This window comes from Trachemys scripta, chromosome 10 (assembly GCF_013100865.1).
Source record: "Trachemys scripta elegans isolate TJP31775 chromosome 10, CAS_Tse_1.0, whole genome shotgun sequence".
Classification (NCBI taxonomy): domain Eukaryota; kingdom Metazoa; phylum Chordata; order Testudines; family Emydidae; genus Trachemys; species Trachemys scripta.
Window position 1 is genome coordinate 32365395 of NC_048307.1, and position 21976 is coordinate 32387370.

Sequence of the window (21976 nt, forward strand, 5' to 3'; positions counted from 1 at the left end):
TTTTTTCACCACAATGGATGATGTAGTGCGGGCACTGATACAAGCTACAGCGGCCCAGCAAGAGGCTATCCGTGTCCAGGCAGCTGCCCAACAGGAGGCAGGGCGGCTGCAGCAAGAGACTAATTGTCTGCTGATGGACCAGGCTGCTCAAGACCGAGCTATGTTGCGGGAACTGGTAAACCAGGTAAAGTCCCTTACAGAGCTGAATCGCGGCCATGATGGGACGCGGCTCATACGGGCCAGCCATTGGCTGCAGAAAATGACACGGGAGGATGATGTAGAGGCATACATTCTGGCCTTTGAGAGGACAGCCCTACAGGAGGCCTGGCCTCAAGATCAGTGGTCTGGCATCCTTGCCCCATTCCTGTGTGGGGAGGCCCAGAAGGCCTGCCGCAGCCTCTTCAGGCAGATCATGGTAGACTACTCCCAGCTGAAAGCAGAGATCCTGGCCAGATCTGGGGTAACAACAGCAGTGTGGGCCCAGCAGTATCACGGTTGGAGGTACCAGGAAGACAAAACCCCGCAGTCCCAATTGCATGACCTCATCCATCTCACACGAAAGTGGTTGCAAACAGAGTCCCGGAGTCCGGAAGAGATACTAGCAGTTCTGGTCATTGACCGATACATGAGGGGACTACCACCAGACCTTTGTGCCTGGGTAAGCCAGAACGAACCCTCCACCTATGACGAGGTTGTCGCTCTTGTAGAGAGGCGAAGGACAGTGAGGGAGCTGACCTGACCAGTTAAGGAAGAGGCACCCCGGGTTAAACTAGCAGCACCAAGCCCTAAAGTTCGGGTGACTGGGCCACCAGGAGGGCCCAGGTGGAAAATGAGAGAGGCTGAAGGCCCATCAGAGGCCACAAAGAGTCGGAGCACTGAGGGAGAAGAGGATCGTGATGTTAGACAGCCCAAACCAAGAGACCGGGGAACGCCTAGGGCTCCATACAGATGTTATGCCTGCGGGGAGTGGGGACATATAGCTGCACAGTGTCCCAATGCTGAGGAGCCTATGCAGTGTAACCTGGGGAACTGGGCAGATCCATGTTCCCTAATCCACCTTGTGGGGGTCTCACTAACCCCACATGTATACCAGACCAGTGAAACTAAATGGGATAGGGACCACGGCACTGGTTGATTCGGGGAATGCTATCACGCTTATCTCAGGGAAGCTCATGAAGTGTAGTCAGCTGCTGCAGGCTAAACATACGGGAATAACGTGTCCATGGGACAGTTAGTTACTACCCCACCATCCCAGTAAAAATTGAGATCCAAGGGAACACTACTGAGGTAGCAGCAGGTGTAGTCCCTAAACTCCCATACCCGGTGCTCATAGGGAGGGACTTTCCAGGATTTGGAAACTTACTCCCAGTAGGGGGATTGGAGAAAGATGGGGACCCTAAAATTGGTGAGGCATCCACGGCAGACTGTCAACCCCCAATCTTCTCTGAAATATCCCCAGATTTGTTCTCCTCTCCCAGACAGGGTAGAAAGACAAAGTTTTGGACTATGCTACTCGCTACCCAGAAGCCGTCCCCTTGCAGAACACAGCCTCGAAAACTATAGCCAAAGAGCTGGTGGGGATCTTTGCCCGAATGGGGCTACCAAAGGAGATATTAACCAACCAAGGAACCCCATTTATGTCGAAGCTAATGAAGGACCTCTGTACGCTGCTCCATATACATACCCTGAGAACTTCAGTCTACCATCCGCAGACTGATGGGTTGCTAGAAAGGTTTAACCGAACCCTCAAGGCTATGATAAGGAAGGTGGTAAGTTGGGACGGGAAGGATTGGGACACCCTACTACCCTACCTTATGTTCGCTATCCGGGAGGTACCTCAGGCCTCAACTGGGTTTTCCCCCTTCGAGTTATTATATGGTGTCACCCCCGTGGCATACTAGATATCGCCAAAGAGATCTGGGAAGAGGAACCCAATGAGGGGAGAAATATAATAGAGCATGTAATGCAGATGCGAGACCGGATAGCCCGGGTTACCCCTATTGTACGGGAACATTTAGAGAAGGCACAGGAGGCCCAGCGGACCCATTACAATTGCCAGGCAAAACTGCGACAGTTCCAACCAGGGGATCGGGTTATGGAGTTGGTACCCATGGCAGAAAGCAAGCTTCTGGCCCAATGACAGGGGCCCTATGAGGTGGTTGAACCTGTGGGGGAAGTAACCTACAAGGTGCAGCAGCCAGGATGCAGAAAACATGAACAGATTTATCACATTAACCTTCTGAAACCCTGGCATGCACAAGAGGCATGCACAATGGTCCAAAAAGACCTAACCCAGGAAAACAAGTCTTCCAAACAGGTGAGAGTGTCTCCCGATTTAACACCAGACCAGAAGAATGAGGTGTCTGAGATGATCTTCTGGAACCAAGATGTGTTCTCGACAAAACGGAGTCGAACAACCGAGACATATCACCACATCGTCACGAACCTTGGGGCCAGAGTAACAATGAGGCCCTATCGGGTGCCAGCAGCAAAAAAGGGAGGAAATAAAAGCAGAAGTAAAAAAAAAAAAATACTGGAGCTGGGGTTCATCGAAGAATCCCACAGTCAGTGGTCCAGCCCAATCGTGCTGGTGCCCAAACCTGATGGCACCACAAGATTTTGCAACGACTTCCGGCGACGAAACTAAGTATCCCAGTTCGACGCGTACCCCATACCTTGCATAGATGAGCAAGTGGACTGTCTGGGTAATGCCCAGTACTTGACTACCCTAGACATGACAAAGGGGTACTGGCAGATTCCCCTTGCAGAAGACGCAAAAGAAAAGACTGCGTTCTCTACACCAGAGGGTCTTTTTCAATATACTGTCCTCCCTTTTGGACTACATGGGGCCCCAGCTACCTTCCAGCGCCTCATGGACAAGCTGTTACGCCCGCATAACAGTTATGCTGCTGCCTACTTGGACGATGTGGTCATTCATACCCCAGACTGGGACACCCACCTGGAGAAGATGGAGGCAGTCCTCGATACCTTCAGGCGAGCTGGCCTTACAGTAAACCCTGCCAAGTGCGCTGTAGGGTTTACAGAGGCCAAATATCTTGGCTACATTGTGGGAAAAGGTCTGGTAAAACCCCAAGTGAACAAGTTTGAGGCCATCCAAAATTGGCCCCGACCAAGTCGCAAGAAACAAGTCCGGGCGTTCCTAGGTGTGGTGGGGTATTACCGACTATTTATCCCCCACTTTGCCACAAGGGCAAGCCCCCTGACAGACCTAGTGAAAGCCCGTGGACATGATCTGGTGAGATGGTCTGACGCAGCAGAGGAAGCATTCACAGACCTACGGACTGCCCTCTGCAGTAACCCCGTACTGATAGCCCCTGATTTCACCAAGGAGTTTATCCTGCAAACGGATGCATCGGAAGTAGGGTTGGGGGCCGTTCTATCACAGATGGTCGGGGAGGAGGAACACCCAATTCTATACCTCAGTCGGAAACTCCTTCCAAGGGAACAAAAATATGCAGTGGTGGAGAGAGAATGCCTCGCTGTAAAATGGGCCATGGAAACATTGCGCTACTACCTGCTCGGGCGCAGATTTGTCCTCGTGACCGACCAGGCCCCTCTTCAATGGATGCAGCGGAACAAGGAGAAGGACACAAGGGTGACCAGATGGCTCTTATCCCTCCAACCTTTCCAGCTCAGTGTGCAACACAGAGCAGGGAGCTGTCATGGCAACACTGATGGCTTATCACGTGTGCACTGTCTGGCATCCCAAGCTGCCCAACCCCTTGGTGTTGAGCAGTGGGGAGGGATATGTGACAGACCCAGACCAGTGGGGTACAGGAGTCTGGTAGAGGGCAAATATACTGGTCATTGGATGAGTAGTTTTCTGTTCCCTGAATGACCAGTGCAGGAGCTGCACTAGAGTAATCAGGAACCTGCTAGAACCAGTTAAGGCAGGCAGGCTAATTAGGATACCTGGAGCCAATTAAGAAGAAGCTGCTAGAATCAATTAAGGCAGGCTAATCAGGGCACCTGGGTTTTAAAAGGAGCTCACTTAGTTTGTGGTGTGAGTGTGAGGAGCTGGGAGCAAGAGGTGCAAGGAGCTGAGAGTGAGAGGGTGTGCTGCTGGAGGACTGAGGAGCACAAGTGTTATCAGACACCAGGAGGAAGGTCCTGTGGTGAGAATAGGGAAGATGTTTGGAGAAGGCCATGGGGAAGTAGCCCAGGGAATTGTAGCTGTCATGCAGCTGTTACAGGAGGCACTATAGACAGCTGCAGTCCACAGGGCCCTGGGCTGGAACCCGGAGTAGAGGGCGGGCCCGGGTTCCCCCCAAACCTCCCAACTGACCTGGACGGTGGGTTCTTCCAGAGGGGAAGGTCTCTGGGCTGTTCCCCAACCCACATGGTGAATCTCTGAGGCAAGAAAATCTGCCAATAAGCGCAGGACCCACCAAGATAGAGAAGTAACTTTGTCACAGCACCTATATAAGAAAAAGCTGCAAATATCAGGACTGTTTCTATAAAATTGGGACATCTGGTCATCCAAGGGCAGGGGGAGCTGAGTCCCAAGGCAGCAGGGTGTGGGGGGTGAGTGTGATCAGCCTGGATCCACCTCTGTTCCCCCAGCAGAGAGATCATTAGTTCCGTGACCCCCTGAATGAACCCCCAATCCTCTGGAATCCCCCTGGGACTTGCCTGCTGTCATCCCTGAGACAGGGCCCTTTTAAAACCTTGCCAACACAAACCATCCCTGGCTGCCGCTGAGTTCCTGAGCTGGCCCTAGAACCAGCACTGCCAGTGCCTCAGCCCTTACCCCTGTCAAGCCGTAACTCCAGGCAGCCTGGAGCCCGGCGGCCTGTACTACTCACTTTCACAATGATGCCCGCAGTGGTCTCGTCAGACAGCTTGCTGTCTCCAAAGCTCTTGATGTTGAAAGCGCAGATTTTCAGGGTGGCGGCTGTGTGCAGTAGGTAGGCCAGGGACAGCAAGGCCAGTGCTGGCTTCATGGCCCCCATCCTGCAGGCAGGAAGGGACACATCATCTGTAGGGATCAGCGGAGAGGTTAGTGTATTGGCAAGGAGCAGGAAACCGCCTAGGAGTGCTGGCTGGGCTGGAATGATGGGGGGACCTTGTGATGTGCGTAGCCTGCTGACAGAGGATGCATGTACTAAACTAAAGTGCACCTATCACAACCCTCCAGGAAGTCAGTCAGTGTCATTATCCCTAATTTGCACATAAGGAAATTAAGGCAAAGAAAGGGGAAGGGACTTGCCCAGTGTCATCCAGTGAATCAGCAACAGAGCTGGGAAAAGAACCCAGGAGTCCTGGCTCCCAGTTACCTGTTTTAGCCCCCAGACAACTGTCTGTAAAGTTACCACAGGTATGGGGCAGCCTTTCTGTCTGTTCCCTTCATTAACCCTGCATGCCTGTATATCTGAAAATAGCCCAGAGCAAGTGATTGCATTAAATAGCATTAATGTGAATTTGGACACAGAAGGATGAGAGAAGCTGGGACAGGGAACAAGCTGCTAGTCATCTCTGTTGTGCTCATGTTGGCTACAGATCCACTAATACTCAAAGCTGGGAACCCTCCCACTTCCTCCCCACTCACACGCATCTCCCCACTTACTTCCCCAAAAGGGGCAGGGACAGTTGCAATTTCTTCCACATTGTAGCAAGCATGGCTGGTTCAGGAATTGGAGGATCCCCTACCACTAAGGTGACAGATTTGTATGGTGTCTGCATGTCACAGATTGTTGGACTGTCTGCTATAGGGGTTGCTAAGGTCATACGGCCCTGCATTTGTAGGGTTAATTGCTAAAACAGGGGGGTTGACTCCAAACACAGGGGTGCTCCCTCTCTAAGTGAAAAAATGTACTGCTTTCTCCCCCGACCACTTTGTTTTAGCAAGAAAATTAGTTACAGAATTTTCCCCAAGTTTTTTAGGGTTAATTTGTGTGTTATATCAATTAAACTTTTTCAAATATTTATACACAGCATACGTTCTAATATCCAGTACATTTTTACACATAGTAGAAAGGAAAATAATATAACAATTAAAATATAGCCCCCTTGAGTTTATATAAACCCTCTGAGGATAATAAACTTTCATTGACTGCTTATCCTTGGGCAATATAGGTAGAAATCTTTTGAAAGGTTTTTTTTTTCCCCTCAGCTTTAACATTTTGCAACATTGTTTAAGGTTTAACTTAATTCAGGGAGGTTTGCCCAGGATAGAGCAGGAACTGGCGGGATCTGTCTCAAGAGACAGAGGGTTGGTGGCCACCCAGCTGTAGTAAGGAATTCATGCTTTCAGCTGCATATGATTTGGGTATGGATGCTATTGGGTTAGGACCTGGAACAGTAACCATGACAGGCATTCTGTCACAGTCATGTTTATGCTGAGCAAGGCTGGGGCTCTTGCTTCAACCCCAGTTTGCACAATATCTGGAAGAGGGTGAGTTTCATAAAGACCTGACAGATCGTAACAGGCAGACTTTGCAACTGCTGCAGCGACATGGCAATCAGTTATTGCTACAGGATCATTTCCCAGAGAACAACCACAACAATGCAGCCCTGGTGAACCATACGGTCAGACCCCAGCATATTCCATGGTTCCGATAAACAAGTTAGCACAAATCAGTGGAGCCAAATCACCATGCTCTCGAGCAGCAGTTCAGAAAGAATAGAGGAAACAGGGTTACTTACAAAAGTTTCAGTGAAATGTTTTCTAGAGGAGATGGGGAGAAATAAGGGTTGTCTTCACGGAGCATAAAAATAACAACTCCTGTATCTATTAACTTATTAAACCAACAACATTTAACTAATAGCCCGCATGACAATAAGCAAGCAACAAAGCATTCTATACATATGCTTAATACTTTGATTTACCTCCTTTTACTTTTTCTCCTACCCTTCCCCCCCTGCACTTTTTTGCAGGTTAGAAGGGTGGTGAGTAGGGTTTTGTTTTCCCCTATTTGCATTTATTAATTTCATTTTGACATTTACATCAGGTATCACCTTGTTTAAAGGGGCATCTATTTCAAAGGCATGGTGTCATTGCTACAACAAAGCCAGCTGACATTAGTTACTTGTGTTCAGCTTCAGAGTCCAAGATCCATTGTTTAAATATACAACAAAGGTTTGAGGACTTAAAAAATTAATTGCTTTGTTGGACATTTGTCTTGTTTTAGGACCAGCGTCGATGGGCAACAATTCACAGACAAAACCAGTTAACAGTGCCTGCCAGGAAAGGCAATTCCTTCTTTATGTACAGCAACATGTTGGCTGCTAGCCTCAGAGTCCAAGTGATGTTGCTGCCTTTTGCTTTTCAGACTCCCCTGTCAGCTTTTCACTTGGAACCAAATATCATAACTTAAAAGCACAGCAACAATTGAAGACCTAATACCTTTAACTTTAAATTATCCCAGGAATTACTTGAATAATACTTTTACTTTAACAAGGCTAACTTGTCTCACCTTTACCATTTCATGTTCAAAATAAAATTTGTTAGCTCTTTAATTATTGAAGCAAATAGATTTTTAGCAGAATCCTTTGAAAGCCAATTTATTTGACACATACATTTCACATACACCTTCCTTTTTAAAGAGGGTTGTATTGACAGGGAGTGTTCATTTAGGTCTTTTAAACCTTTCAAAATCGCACAACTTTAAGTACCTTTTGCTGAAAATTTGAATTAATTTTAATTAATGGAGCTGGTTTTTCCATTCCCTTAATTCAGGCTCATGTGATTCCATGGACACACACACCCATGCCCCCAGGAAGTGGGGTGAGGGGCATGAATCACACCAATATGCAAATTTCCAAAAGTATCTTATGGCACATTCAAATTTCCAAATCATGCAGTCGTGTAGTAGGATTTTTTTACCTGCTTTGTAGCCAATAGCCAACTATATTTTGGGGGTCAGTCTAAAATTTGCTAAAATCATAATGCTTTCCTTTTTAAACTAGTAATTTTGGTTGCATTAGGGTTAACATTACAATTTCCTTTTAGGGGTGTGGTCTGGATCTACCATCAGGCTGATTTTATCTTTATTCCAAGCTGGTAGTTTCCCCAGATAATCTCTCTCATTTAGTTCTTCTCAGTTTCTCCTTCAGGACAACCACCCACAATTACCTTGTAGATCACTGATATTTCTGGGACCTGCATAGCTGCATTCTCTCTTTCATCTAATGAGCACCTGAGTCCGTTTGAGTCTGTGGTTAATTCCTGCATCTTTTCCTTCCCTTTCTCATTTAATTTTCTTAGCTTTCTATACTCCTCAGCTCTCTCACTCAATGCTGCAATTTGTCCCCTTCAATCATGAACCTGCTCTCTCAAGTCCTCCTGTTCCTTCCAGCACTTACCACGATTCCCGGGACACCCTGCTTTGCCACAATGAATTGCTCCTGTGCCACCCAGGAAGCACTTCTCAACTCCTTAGGTTCTTTGCACCAACTTAACTTCCTTACCCTCATCTCACCACAATCGATCTGACATTCCTTGAGCTTTCCTCAGGGCCATTCTGAGCCAGAGCCACATTTACACTATTCATATTCTCAAGCAGCATTTTTAGTTCCCCATTTTGCTCCCTCTCTTAACTCCTTAATCTTAGGTGTCTTCTCGGCTTTTTTTTGCTGCTTGGGGCGGCCAAAACCCTGGAGTCGGGCCTGGGGGGGGGGGGTCAGGAGTGCAGGCTCTGGACGGCACTTACCTCAAGCAGTTCCTGGAAGCAGCAGCACGTCCCCCCTCCAGCTCCTACATGGAGGTGTGGCCAGGCAGCTCTGCGTGCTGCCCCATCCACAGGTGCCACCCCTGCAGCTCCCATTGGCTGCAGTTCCTGACCAATAGGAGCTGTGGGGGCGTGCTTGGGGTAGGGGCAGTGTGCAGAGCCCCCTGGCTGCCCCTACGCATAGGGGCTGGAGGGGGGACATGCTGCTGCTTATGGGAGCTGCGTGGAGTGGGGGCAAGCCCTCGACACTGCTCCACGGCTGGAGCACTGGAGCGGGGCAAGTCCCGGCCCCCACTCCCCGGCGGGAGCTTGAGGGCCAAATTTAAAATGTCTGAAGGGCCGGATGCAGCCCCTGGGCCGTAGTTTGCCCACCCCTGTGCTGAGCTCTCCACTGCCACTATACTAGGCCGAGCATTCCTGTCTGATACGCTCTCAAACACTACTGCGAATCAAGGTGCCCATCCGGGCCACCAATTCGTTACCAACAATGGTTTTAGTAAGGTTCGAATTTATTCAGTGATTAAAGAGACCTCCGCATCAGTCAGCTTGATTGGATTTATTAAATAATTAATTAACTAGACAGCAGAAAGACTAAGAGTATAGTTACCACCGTCCATGAGCCTGATTCTAGAGCTGGCAACAGGTACCTCGCCCTGTTTGGTTCTGCGATTTGCTTATACCTGGTTGGTACTTATAGGCAGGTTGCTGACAAATCCATTAGTTCCTCTTTCCACAGGCTAGAGGAAAACACATCTTGTTCTGGTACATTTCCTAAAGTTCCAAGTCCCTGATTTAGACATCTGCCCCTTCCTGTCAGCCTATGTTTACAATATATAGGGTACTGCTGATTGTGGTGAAACCTTGCTTGTGAAATCAGAATGACAGAACACTGTGTTAAGGGTTATGGCATCTTTCTCCTCTTTTCAGCCATCTGGTCTTTTTTCCCTTTATAGCATGACGCTCAAGGTGGCAGGGGGAGGGCGGCTTCACAGCCCAGCAATTGGCCTGGACAAGCCTGGTTCCCAGGTCAGCGGGCGGGAGTGTTTGTGTGAACTTGCCTCCAGAACGATGAGCAAAGCTGCCCAGTTTCAGGCAGGTTCCGTGCAGGCCCCTGGAACAAATGCTCCATAGTTGAGCTTTGCAGTCTGGACTCATCTCTGCTGACTGCCCTGGACCAGCCAGTCCCCTCTGTTGGGGCTCATGTTGCCTACAGGTCTCCTTGGTACCCTCCCACTTCCTCCCCTCTCCTACACATGTTTCCCCCTTGGCCTCCCCACAGTCACCTCCCAGAGCTTGCCCCAGCTGGGGAAGGCTAGGCCTGGTTCCCTCCCTCCCGGGGCACTGTGTACAGTAATGCCAGGCACACCTGAGGGCTGAGCATACTGCCTCCACACAGCTCTCCTTCCCTCCAGTGGGCAGCCGGGCAGCGCCCCACTGGCACTCTGTCTTATAGCTCTCAAGCGAAGTGCTGCTGCGGACAGTTCCCGTGAAAAGACCAGGGTCTGCACTGCTTAGCTTGAGTCTCTGGGACCATTTGCAAAGGTCCTTGTGGCCCATAAGAACTCAATCAGCTCCAGGGTAGCACAACCAAGGGCAATGTCCTGGCTTCTCCTAAGGTGTTCGATAATCCCGACTTGTTAGCAATCTATAGTGGGGTCTGTAAGGAACCCACAGGGGGCAGGAGACTATAGGGTCTAGAGGCTGACCTACCATCTCCACTGTAATGCCAGTCTCCACCAGGCCTTCCTACGGGCTAATGGGCAGCGCTAAGGGATGGCTCTGCTTGAAGGTGGGCAGTCATCCCTCTCTGGGAGTATCTCTGGGGAGTGTCCCTGGCACGTGGTCTCTGCTTTCAGCAGAACTGAGAGACCTCTGCCCCTTGGCCCGCACCTGCAGTTGAGGGTGTGAATCTAATCACCAAATTCCTCCTGGTGTTTTGTGCTCAGATTCTCCTGATGGGAGACAAGACAGCCAACAACATGCTGCTGATTCATCTGCCCACAGAGCAGTGACACTCAACCTTTCCAGATTAATGTGCCCCTTTCAGGCCGCTGATTTGTTTTGCATACCCCAAATTTCACCTCACTTAAAAATAACTTGCTTACACAATCAGACATAATAATACAGAAGTGTCCCAGCATACTATTACTGACAAATTGCCAACTTTCTCATTTTTACCATGTAATTATAAAATAAATCAATTGGAATATAAATATTGTACTTGCATTTCAGTGTATAGTATATAGAGCAGTACAAACAAGTCATAGTGTGAATGAAATTTTAGTTTGTACTGACTTTGGTAATGCTTTTTATGTAGCCTGTTGTAAAACTAGGCAAGTATCTAGATGAGCTGATGTACCCCCTGAAAGACCTCCGCATACCTCCACAGGTACGCGTCCCCCTGGTTGAGAAGCACTGTCATAGAGCACCACTTGCAAAACACTCCTGGAACCCGTAGGAAGGGTTCTTGCTATAACAACTGCCGGCTCCCAGAATTTGTCCAGTGTGATATGATTCTGTGCTGCTGATGCCATTAGTCTGTAAGCTCTCAAAGGAAGGGAACCCTTCCTTCCACACATGGTATCTACTAAGGCAGTGCTTCTCAAGCTATCTGATGTGGGGGACCGGCAATTTTTTTCCCCAATGTGCCAGGGACTGGTGCCATCTTATTATCCTATTTGATGCTCTTATGAGGAAACTCGTTGCGGACCGGCAGCCGATGGCTCGGTCCGCGGACCACCACTGTGAGAAGCACTGTACTAAGGCACCATGCAGAGCTATGCTACTCTAGGCATAATACTAATGGTGCAGCCATGCGCTTTCTCTGCACCCAGCAAGATCCAAGGTGAGCTGTCCCTTTGCTCTCGAGTTTTACTCTCCGCCAGTCTGTCCGTAGCAGGGACATTGGATGGGGATCTCTCGGCAGCCTCCATCTGCTCTCTTGCAAATGTCTCCAAGCTGAATCTGCATTACCCCCCAACGCCTTCTCCGCATTTTCAATTTCTGATCCCACCTCCCTATTGTGGGTTAGGTTTGGGGTTTTTTGTTGGTTTTTTTTGAGTGTCTATCGCAAATCCCAATGCTCAGGTCTCAGCCTTGATCCACAGTAATTCTGCCTTGCTTGTGTCTCCCCCTAAACTTTCATGCCATCTGACTCCAAATTTTCTAGGACTTTCATAGCTGATCCCACCTCGTCATGCTGATCTCTGCTAATAACAATACACCTCATGTTCAAGAGTGCAGACAAACCTCTGCTTTCATTAACAGCCAGTCCAACGCTACAAAGATCATGTTACCTGTGAAAAATAAAAGGAAGAGGCATGCTTTAAAAAGAGAGGCTAGCTCTTACTCTGTAAGCAGCTCCCAGGCATGGGTCTGGAGGGAGAATTTGCAGGAAGCCGCTCTGCTCTCGTGGCTGATAACGCACGGCCCACTATTCTGCTGCTGCGACTGCCCCGGCAGGAGCACAGACAGGAGGCCAGGGGCAGGTGGAACGAGATGGACCCTTCGGTGTATGTTTTGGCTCTGGACAGATGCTTCTCTGTAGACAGGGAAGCAAACACTCATCCCTGGGAAGGGTGGGGCTGCTTTAATAAGTTCTCTCTTACAATAGAATTAAATAAAGAAGCGCTCAAGGGAAAAACCGATACATTGCCTAATCAGGAGCAGCTAATTTAGTTCGGGGGTGGCACAGAACCACGAGAACAATGCAAGACGAGCACCAGGACGATCCCTAGCTAGGCAGAGTAGACAGACCTGCTTGCTCATGGTGTTTGTCATAGTATCATGGGAACGCTAACTCCGTGCGAGCTAGGCAGAGCAGAGAGAGCTGCTTGCTCATGGTGTTTGTCATAGTATTGTGGGAACACAAGCTCCATGCATGGCCATCCTTCCCAGATCAAAGGGAAGGGGCATCAGCCTGCTAGCTCCCAGCTGGCCAATGGTCCCTGATGGGCTGCAAACCAGACAAGCAAGGAGGAGAAGGGAAGCTGTGGCTTAAATCTACTAGCATGGGGGGAAATCATAAAGATCTTACTCAGCTTTTACTCAGCCCTTCGGCAGCAAAGTCACCCTGGCATCATAAGACCGGAGTGACACTTGGGCAGAGGCCTCAGGCATTGGCTCTTGGGGCAAACGAACTTCCCCAGCGAAGCAGGAGACGGTATTGTTCTGAGACACCAAGCAGAGGAGGATTGACGTATTGAGGCACCCAAGCACTGTGGCCAGGAATTGGGGACATGGAGGGGGACCTGGAAGAGACATTGTGATCTGGGGAGTCCAGTGAAAGCCGGGGTGAATCTCATCACTCGGGCATCAGTGGGGTCTGATCACTATAGGAGAGAGGGAGAGTGTAACAGGAATGGCTTTCCAGGGGATGGAGACCTGGAGCTAAGCCAGCCCTGATTCCAGGGCAAGTCATGCCTGTGTTGATCCCAGGGCAAAAGGCAGCGGGAAGCTGCTGGGAGGGGCTCTTGCAGTGGTCCCCGAGAAAGAACAGTCCCTCAGGGGACTGTCCACCCCCTCCCCTGCCCCATGCTTCCTGCATGCTGCTGAACAGCTAATCACTGGCGGGTGGGAGGCACTGGGAGGGAGGGGAAGGAGCTGATTGGCAGGGCTGCCGGTGGGTGCTGAGCACCCACTATTTTTTTTCTGTGGGTGCTGCAGCCCCAGACCACCCATGGAGTCAGCAGCTATGGAGTGTGGTGAAATTCTCTGAACGAAAATACAGAGAGTGGAAAACAAAGGGGACCACAGGCCCAGAGCAGAGGAGAGCGAGAAGGAAACACTCCTATGAACAATCCGGGAGTGGCCCAAACCACAAGAACCTACTGTGGGGGTATCAGCTACCCGACAATCTGCTGGGAACAAGTCCATAAGCATGGGTCACCAGGGCAGTCCTGAGGCTGCAGAGATGATAACAAGCCACTCCTTGACACAGCAGTTCCATAGCGCTCCTCTCAGTAAGGAGATGCAGTCATTTTGGCTCGCTGCAGCACTCGCCTGGGTTGTGTTGACCCCTCAGAGTGGTTTTCCAAAAGCCACCCACAATGTGTGTTTCTCCCTCCATCATCCTGACCTCTTACAAGGGTCAGGCTGGAAATCATTATGACTTGTTTTGTCTTTGACAGTTTCAAAGCCAAGAAAAGAATTCCCCAGCTTTGCAAGGGCCACTCAGCCAATGGCAAAGAATGTCTAGCATCAAAAGGCAGTGAGCTTGTTAAAGGTGATTCAGCCCTGAAAGCTCCCTTTCAAAGCCCAGGGAGATGAGCAAGGAAGTGAAGCCATATGGGGTGTGTCTCCTTCCTCGGTATTAGTCAGGCTGAGTGTCTGTGTGGTTGGTACCCCCTCTGAGAAATGACTCATCATAATCCAACTAACAAGCCCCCAAACACTTGCTGTGCTCACACCCTGTTACCCAGGGTTCTTTTACCCAAAGCTGTTGGTAACTTTTACTCTACGCGAGGTAGTGTCAGGAAATAAATCAGGGGAGACACAGCTGTCTGACCGATAGATGGCTGGCACAAACAGGGCAACATAAGAGTGCTTTCACTTAAAGCTAAACTTTACTTAGTCTCAAGCACTTACACACGTCCGCAACAGGTTAGTAAAACATCCCCAACCCTCGATAATTACCAAAGGTGAGTGTAGCTCTCGAGTGGCACAGCAGCAGCCCGTCTGCCACTGGGGACCGCAAGATGTATCCAGAGGGAGAGTCCAGAAGAGTCCAACTACCTCAAATTTTTTCCCCTTATTTATACATTAGTAATAGAATGACATGTCCTTAAAGAAAACTTGTCAAGCAAGCAGTTTCAATGGTCAAGCAAGAGGTTCCTTCTGATTATTGATTAACCAGGTGTGGGTTTTTCCAGAGTTTGCAGCCTTGAGACCCTGTTAGACACATTCCTGAGGGCACATCCTGCTCTTGTAAAATGCATGTATTAGCAGCTTCAACACAATTCTTACCAGGAAGGACGTGGGTCATGCTGCTCTTTCTGTGGGACCCAAAAACCCCTCCCCTCCTGCCTTGGTCAAGCTTACAGCCTGCTGACTTGGCTGCTTTTAGCAATAAGCCATAGTGGTTTCAGGAACTTTACTGGTTTGCCAAAAATCTCCCCGTACAACCCTGGCTGCACCAACTCTGCCTGGGAGGCAAGTCTCACCCACCCTGAGCCATGCTCCCTGCCTAGCACATAACAATGCTTACACCAAAATTCATCTCCTCGTTCGAGATCTCTGTAGTGTTCTGGTAAGTCCATGTTCTTTAAAGGAGATGTGCCAAGGCCTCAGGGCTCCATCAGTGTTCGGACAGGATTGTGAATCTCGAATTTTTTGATGGTTTTCTTGAAGCTCCAGCTCCTAGAATTAGGAAATTACATGAGAATCTCAGCTTGCATTCAAAACCAAACAAAGTCTGTTTCTAGCCCTCACTGGTGCAGAGAAAAACTTGAAGATGTGATTCACGTGCGACATAAAGGCTATGAAACCAGAATGCAAAAAAAAAAAAGAACCTCCAAAATGTTTTAAAAAGAAAATCTCATGATTTTGGGGGCCTGGTTTAAGATTTTTGAATGCTTGGGGTTGGCACCATTGCTCTGTCCCAGCCACGAAGAACTGTGAGAAGGGGATAACTATCCTCCTCAGACAAAATCCTACATGTTGAGCCCTACTACATTGCACTGGAGCGACAGAGAGGAAAATGCTTTTTCTTCTTTCTAAGGCTTATGCGCATTGTTCTTTTGCTCAGTGCTCAGTACCATAGTAGGTGCTATATAAAATCATAAACCGGACACACACTGGCTGGATATATAAATGGATAGACCAAGATGAGGGTGGATGCATGGATTAATAGGGGATAGATAGAGGTAGAGGTGAGATGAGATTGGACGGTAATGCTGGCAGACCAGCTCTGTTTGGTGTGAGATCTAAGGTGCAATTGATCAGCTCTGTGGGACTGGGAATAACCTGAATAATGCTGTGAATCTGTGTTAGGGACCATCTATTACAAATGTAGGCTTACCTGTGAGGTGAAATACATCGGAGGACCTAATGAGACTGTCTGTGACTCCAGATTAAAGCTGTTATAGTGCCTGAGGGGTTTATACTTGATAATTGGTTGGTGAAATCTAAGCATGGAACTCACAGCCAATTGGGGGTTGTGCCCTGCTTCTTCCCAGTCTGCCCTGAAGTTGATCCTCACGCTCGTGAGCCACTGCAGGGCAGCTTCACATGGACCCCGCCCTAGAGCTGTGCCACCCTGAGCTGCAGCTGCTGTCCTGTGTATCCGACTCACCCCGCAGAGCAAGGCCCCCCGTGTCCCACTTTTGCAAAGTGCTATGCATCCTAAAGTGCTCTAGCAATGACACATCATCAGCATGGCAGCAGGGTTTTTAAAGCGCAAACATTTCCCTCCCCATCTGCCCCAGGGCTTTCCCTAGTCCCAGGAGATGCCAGCAGAGATGCCATAACCCAGCTCAGAACTCTACAGAGAGACACTCAGTGACCTCCGGAACAGCTCGTGCCCCCACAGGAGCGGTGGGCAGGGTCCTATGAACGCTAGTGACACAGCGCTCAAGGATCAGGGAATGCAGGGGAGAACACACTTTCAATTTTAGACAGTGCCCCATTGGCTAAGAATGGGAGAGTGAGTGAGAGCACAGGAATGGATGGGGCCAAGCGCTGCCCACTGCTGCTCAGAGCATCTCAGCCTTGCCTGCTCTCCTGTGCTGTCTCCTGGTTGTGGAGTGAAGGAGCCTCTTGTACTGGCTCAGGGTAACAGACCCCTGCAGAGGAGGCCGCAGCAGGTAGGAGTTGAGAAGGAATAGGAAATCAACCACAGACTTCAGGATGCTGCAGCTCACCGAATGTCAGACATGCTTGCGAGAGATGGGGAGAGCAATGGGGAAGGGCTGATAGCAGCATGCACCAGCCCAGGATGACAGCAGAGGGGCTAGTGTGTCTGAGAGGGGAGGAGGGATGCACCAGAGGGAGCCAGAAAAAGCCCATCTAATCTTATTCCTCTTTGCAAATCTCTTCCTTTCCGGGGCGAGGAAGGGACTCAGAGACACTGGGGTTCCACACGGGGCCAGGCCCCCTAGCCCAGTGTCCTGGCCCAGCTGTGACCAGTTCCAGAGGAACACAGGCATTGCCAGACTGGATCGGACTCAAGGTCCATCTTGTCTAGTAGCCTGTCTCTGACAGGGGCCAGCCCCAGATGCTGCAGAGGAAGGTGTAAGAACCCCAGACATGGCAGATGTGGGATAATCTGCCCGCATATTAGGTCTCATCCTGGTCTGTAACAGTTATAGATTATTTTAATATCCTTTCCAGCATCTGCTGTCATTAATGATGCTCACTCTGGATATTCCCATTGTCCACAGGAATGTCCAATCCCTCTTTAAATATTGCTACATTCTTTGGCCTCAACTATTTCCTGTAGCAGAGAGTTCCACTGTCTAATTATTCAACATTGTGTGAAAAAGCATTTCCTTTCCCAGTTTTGAATTTCCCACCTTGAAATATCACCAAATGTCCCCTTGTTCTCATGCTAGGAGACAGGAAGATCAGAAGCTCCCCATCTCCTGGCTCTAGACCAGTCAGTACTTTATAGACATTTATTGTGTCCTCTCTTATCTCTCTCCTTCTCTAAGGTGTCAAATCCCTGCTATACATTCCCATTTTTTTCCTGACCCAGCCCCCAGTTGGTCATTGTCTCATTCCTGGAAGCCTAAGGATGTTGAGCTTGTTGTTAGACACTCTTTGCAAGTGAGACGAGACAATCTCACTCTGCAACCTCTGGCTCACAAACTCAGAACCCTGGCCCTGCAACTGTCAGAGTCCTGTGCAAAGTGGACATAAAACATCTCCTGTGGTGGGCCCTCCCTCTTGGCCTGATTCTGATCCCATTGACCCAGGTGGAAATCAGGAGCTTCTCTATTGGAATCAGTGATGCAAAACAGGTAGAAGGAAGAGCAGAATCAGGCCATGAGACTCCCTTCTACTGTCAGGAAACGGCTCCAGACCCTTCCCATTTTGGATCCAGTTCTGAAGTGAAATGGTGTTTCTTAGTCATTCGTTTATACTCTGTCAGTGTATCCCATCATGCTTTGCTTTTTTAAAGGCCCATCATGGCCTTTCTCTTAGCCAGACAAATCACAGTGCAGATAGTTCAGTGAGAACAATAGCACTATGGAACAGGGACAGATTTTGCACCAGGTGTATTCTAGGCCTTGGCTACACTTGCAGATGTACAGCGCTGTGAGTTAAACCTGACTTTGTACAGCTGAGTAGAGAAAGCGCTGCAGTCTGTCCACACTGACAGCTGCCCTGCGCACTGTCGTGGCCACATTTGCAGCATTTGCTGCACCATTGGGAGCGGTGCATTATGGACAGCTATCCCACAGAGCACCTCTTCCCATTCTGGTGCCATGGGTTGTGGGAAGGGGGCGTGAGTGCGGGGCATTCTGGGTCCTGTCCCAACGCCCCGTGATGCTTCGCTTCGCATCCCAGAAATCCCTTTGTTTCTGTCCACCTTTGGCGCTATCTTTCAACGGTTTCTGTGCAGCGCGATCTGTCTGCGGGAAATGGAGCCCGAACTGCTGAGGCGTATGCTGACTTATCTCGCCAGCACGTCACGTTTGGCTGTCGAACTATTCCTTAAGATCCAAAGTGACAGTGAGAGTGAGGGTGAGGAGTCCGACGATGCTATCGAGCCGCGTAACGCGTACAACACGAAATTGCTTGTGGCATTCACAGACATGCTCAGCACCGTGGAACGCCGCTTTTGGGCTCGGGAAACAAGCACCGAGTGGTGGGATCACATCGTCATGGAAGTCTGGGATGACGAGCAGTGGCTGCAGAACTTTCGGATGAGAAAGGCCACTTTCATGGGACTGTGTGAGGAGCTTGCCCCCACCCTGTGGCGCAAGGACACGAGATTGAGAGCTGCCCTGCCAGTGGAGAAGCGGGTGGCTATTGCAATCTGGAAGCTGGCAACTCCAGTCAGCTACCGGTCGGTCGCAAACCAGTTTGGAGTGGGAAAGTCGACCGTTGGAATCGTGTTGATGCAAGTTTGCAGGGCCATTAATCGCATCCTACTCAGAAGAACCGTGACTCTGGGTAACGTGCAGGAAATAGTGGATGGCTTTGCACAAATGGGGGTTCCCTAACTGTGGAGGGGCGATAGATGGGACGCACATTCCTATTCTGGCACCACCCCACCTAGGATCCGAGTACATTAATCAGAAGGGGTATTTCTCTATGGTTCTCCAGGCGCTTGTGGATCACCGTGGGCGTTTCATTGACATTAACACAGGCTGGCCCGGAAAGATGCATGATGCATGCATCTTTCGGAACACTTGGCTGTTCAGGAAGATGCAGGCCGGGACTTTTTTCCCAGAGCGGAAGATCATGGAAGGGGAAGTTGAAATGCCCATTGTGATCCTTGGAGATCCCACTTACCCATTAATGCCCTGGCTCATGAAACCCTACACAGGGAGCCTTGACAGCAGCAAGGAACGGTTCAACTACAGGCTGAGCCGGTGCTGAATGACTGTGGAGTGTGCCTTTGGCCGTTTAAAGGGCCGCTGGCGATCTCTGTATGGGAAGCTGGACTTGGCCGAAAACAGCATCCCCGCTGTTATAGCCGCGTGCTGTGCCCTCCATGATATTTGTGAAGGGAAGGGTGAAAGCTTCATTTAGGCATGGACCTCTGAGGTTCAACACCTGGAGGCTGAATTTGCACAGCCAGAGAGCAGGGCTATTACAGGGGCCCAGCGCGGGGCTGCAAGGATTAGGGATGCCTTGAGGGAGCAATTTGAGGCTGAAAACCAGCTGTGATATCTGGTGCCCTGCACAGGAGTGAAGTGCAGTAGTTCCAATCTTTAGGAATCAGTGTCTGCTTAGCAGACAAGCAGACTTGCAGTGCCTGTTTATTTCCTGGGCTAAGGAGTCTTTTACTTTATGCAATAATAAAGAATGTTTTCAGAGCCAAGAAATCCATTTATTGAAAAGAAAAAAAAATATTTATTGAAAAGAAACAAGGGGGTGGAGTGGGGAACAGTACAATCACAGATTTGCGTATGTCCTGTCTGGTGTGCTGTGCAGTGAGTGCTGCACTTCAGGACAGGTATACTGCATGGTGATGGGGGTTGAGTGCAGAGGGTAAGGGTCGTGGTTTTCAGGGCTGGGTGGTGAAGATACTGGTGTTGGAGGCAGCTGGTGGTGTGAAGAACACGGAAGTTGGGGAAAGTAGGTTGGAGGTGATAGTGAGGCACAACTTAAAGAGTTTTGGGACAAGGGCTGTGGGGGGGGGTGGCATTTGCGCTTGCGGTACTGCTCCTTCTGCATGGCTACGAGCTCCTGGATAGCGTCTGCTTGGTGCTCCAGGATGCTTATGAGCCAATCCATGCTTTGCTTCCGGTGCTCCGTGCTTTGCCGCCGGTGTGCTGCGTTTTCCTGGCGGATCCTGCTTTCTCTCTCCCTCCAGTCCTGTGCTTTCTCATTCTCTTTAATAGATTGCCGCATCCCTTCTTGCAGCATGTCTTCTTTGCTTTTTCGTGGTCTCTTCCTGAGTCTTTGCAGTCTCTGAGCAGGCGATAAGAGGGACGGCTGAGGTCTCAAGGTTGATGCAGCTGTATAGGTAAAATGCAACATTTAACAGAGGCAGCATTGTTTATACCAGACAGAGTAATGATTCCTCCCGCACTTAAGGAGTAGAAAACACACAGGATCTACACAGTAGCATAATTTTCCCGTCCGAAACAGAGCACACATATCCCATGGGAGCCTCAAAATGGTGAGTAAAGGGGACTGATTGTTTCAGGGCTGCACTGTCCTCTGGGTTTCTGTGCCCTGGGGAGAGCCAACAGCTTCAGGGGGCACCTACACTGAACACTGTCCCAACATTTTCCACAGGAGTTCGTCCTGGATGAGATCTCGCTGCTGAGGGTGACCTGGGAAGCAAGGGAGGGTCTTCTACTGCAATGCGGCTTCCGCCCTGGCCCATATGCAGCTTGCCTGTGTGCAGCAATGGTCCCCCCGCCCCTCACGGCACAGTGGCGCGGACATGTTAACCTGGCTGGGACAAGGACCACGGTGGCTCTCCTGATAAACCTGCGCAAGCACATTGCACACGTTCTGGATGAGACATTTGAGGAGATTACCGAGTCCGATTACCGCGATGTGATAAACCACATCAATGCACTATTCCGCATCTAGGCATGCATGCCTAACTCTCCTCTCCCAAAGAGCCCGCACCGAAAAAATTCCTTCCCGAAGAAAAAAAAACGCTTACCAGGAACCTGCTCTTCTGTTTGTCCTCCACCAAGTACCGGCCGCTGCAACAGGCTACCTTCCTCCTGGCTCGAGAAGAGCTCCTGGCTGCATGGCTCCAGGGATTCCGGGGTGTCTCCATCCGGCCCACCACCCTCCCATTTTCCTCCTCCATCTCCTCCTCCTTCCCACCCCCACACTGGCTCTGAAGTGTCCATGGTGGTGCTCGGAGTGGAGGTGGGGTTAACCCCAAGTATTACATCCAGCTCTTTGTAGAATCGGCAGGTTGCGGGGGGAGCACCTGAGCGGCCGTTTGCGTCGCGGGCTTTGCGGTAGGCACTCTGTAGCTCCTTCACTTTAATCCTGTACTGCAGGGCGTCCCGGTCATGGCCCCTTTCCATCATGTCCTTTGATACCTTCCTGAAGGTATTGTAATTCCTACGGCTGGAGCGCAGCTGGGACTGTACAGCTTCCTCCCCCCAAACACTGATTAGGTCCAGCAACTCGCCATTGCTCCATGCTGGGGCTCGCTTGGCGCGTGGAGGTTCGGTCACCTGGAAAGATTCGCTGATAGCACTCCACGCCACACCGGGCTGAGCAAACAGGAAGGGGATTTTTAAAATTCCCGGGGAATGTAAAGGGTCGGTCACATGGTTGGTTACCTGAGGCCAGTGCAGTAGAGTTTGAACTGATGACCAGAGTGGCTAGAACAGGCATTGTGGGATACTGCCGAATAATTCTGGAGGCCATTCACAGCGCATTGGGTGGCCACACTGGCGCCGCAGCGCTGCAACGGCAGCGCAATACTCGCTATTCCTCTTGTGGAAGCAGAGAAAGAACTGACAGGAAGGGGATGCAATACATGACAGTTCGTTAGGCTAACTGTAACCCTGATAACGCGAGATTTGTAGAAGCGAGGATTGTGTGAGGCGGGTGAGAAAGAACTGTGTAAGAAGTCATTATGACCTGGTATAGATAAGGTGTAGAAGACCTTGTGTAGATAAGGGATAGAAAAT

General features: G+C 49.9%; 1 protein-coding gene across 1 annotated transcript in view; it reads right to left on the reverse strand.

Moving 5' to 3' along the window:
- DNASE1L2 (deoxyribonuclease 1 like 2) overlaps nt 1-12061 on the reverse strand; it is a 25076-nt gene extending 13015 nt beyond the window's left edge. The window contains exons 1-2 of the mRNA XM_034784147.1: nt 12040-12061; nt 4827-4999 (exon numbers count right to left, since the gene is read on the reverse strand). Coding sequence (XP_034640038.1) covers nt 4827-4999; nt 12040-12061 — 195 coding nt within the window. The remainder of the gene's footprint in view (nt 1-4826; nt 5000-12039) is intronic.
- Between the last annotated feature and the right edge of the window lie 9915 nt (nt 12062-21976).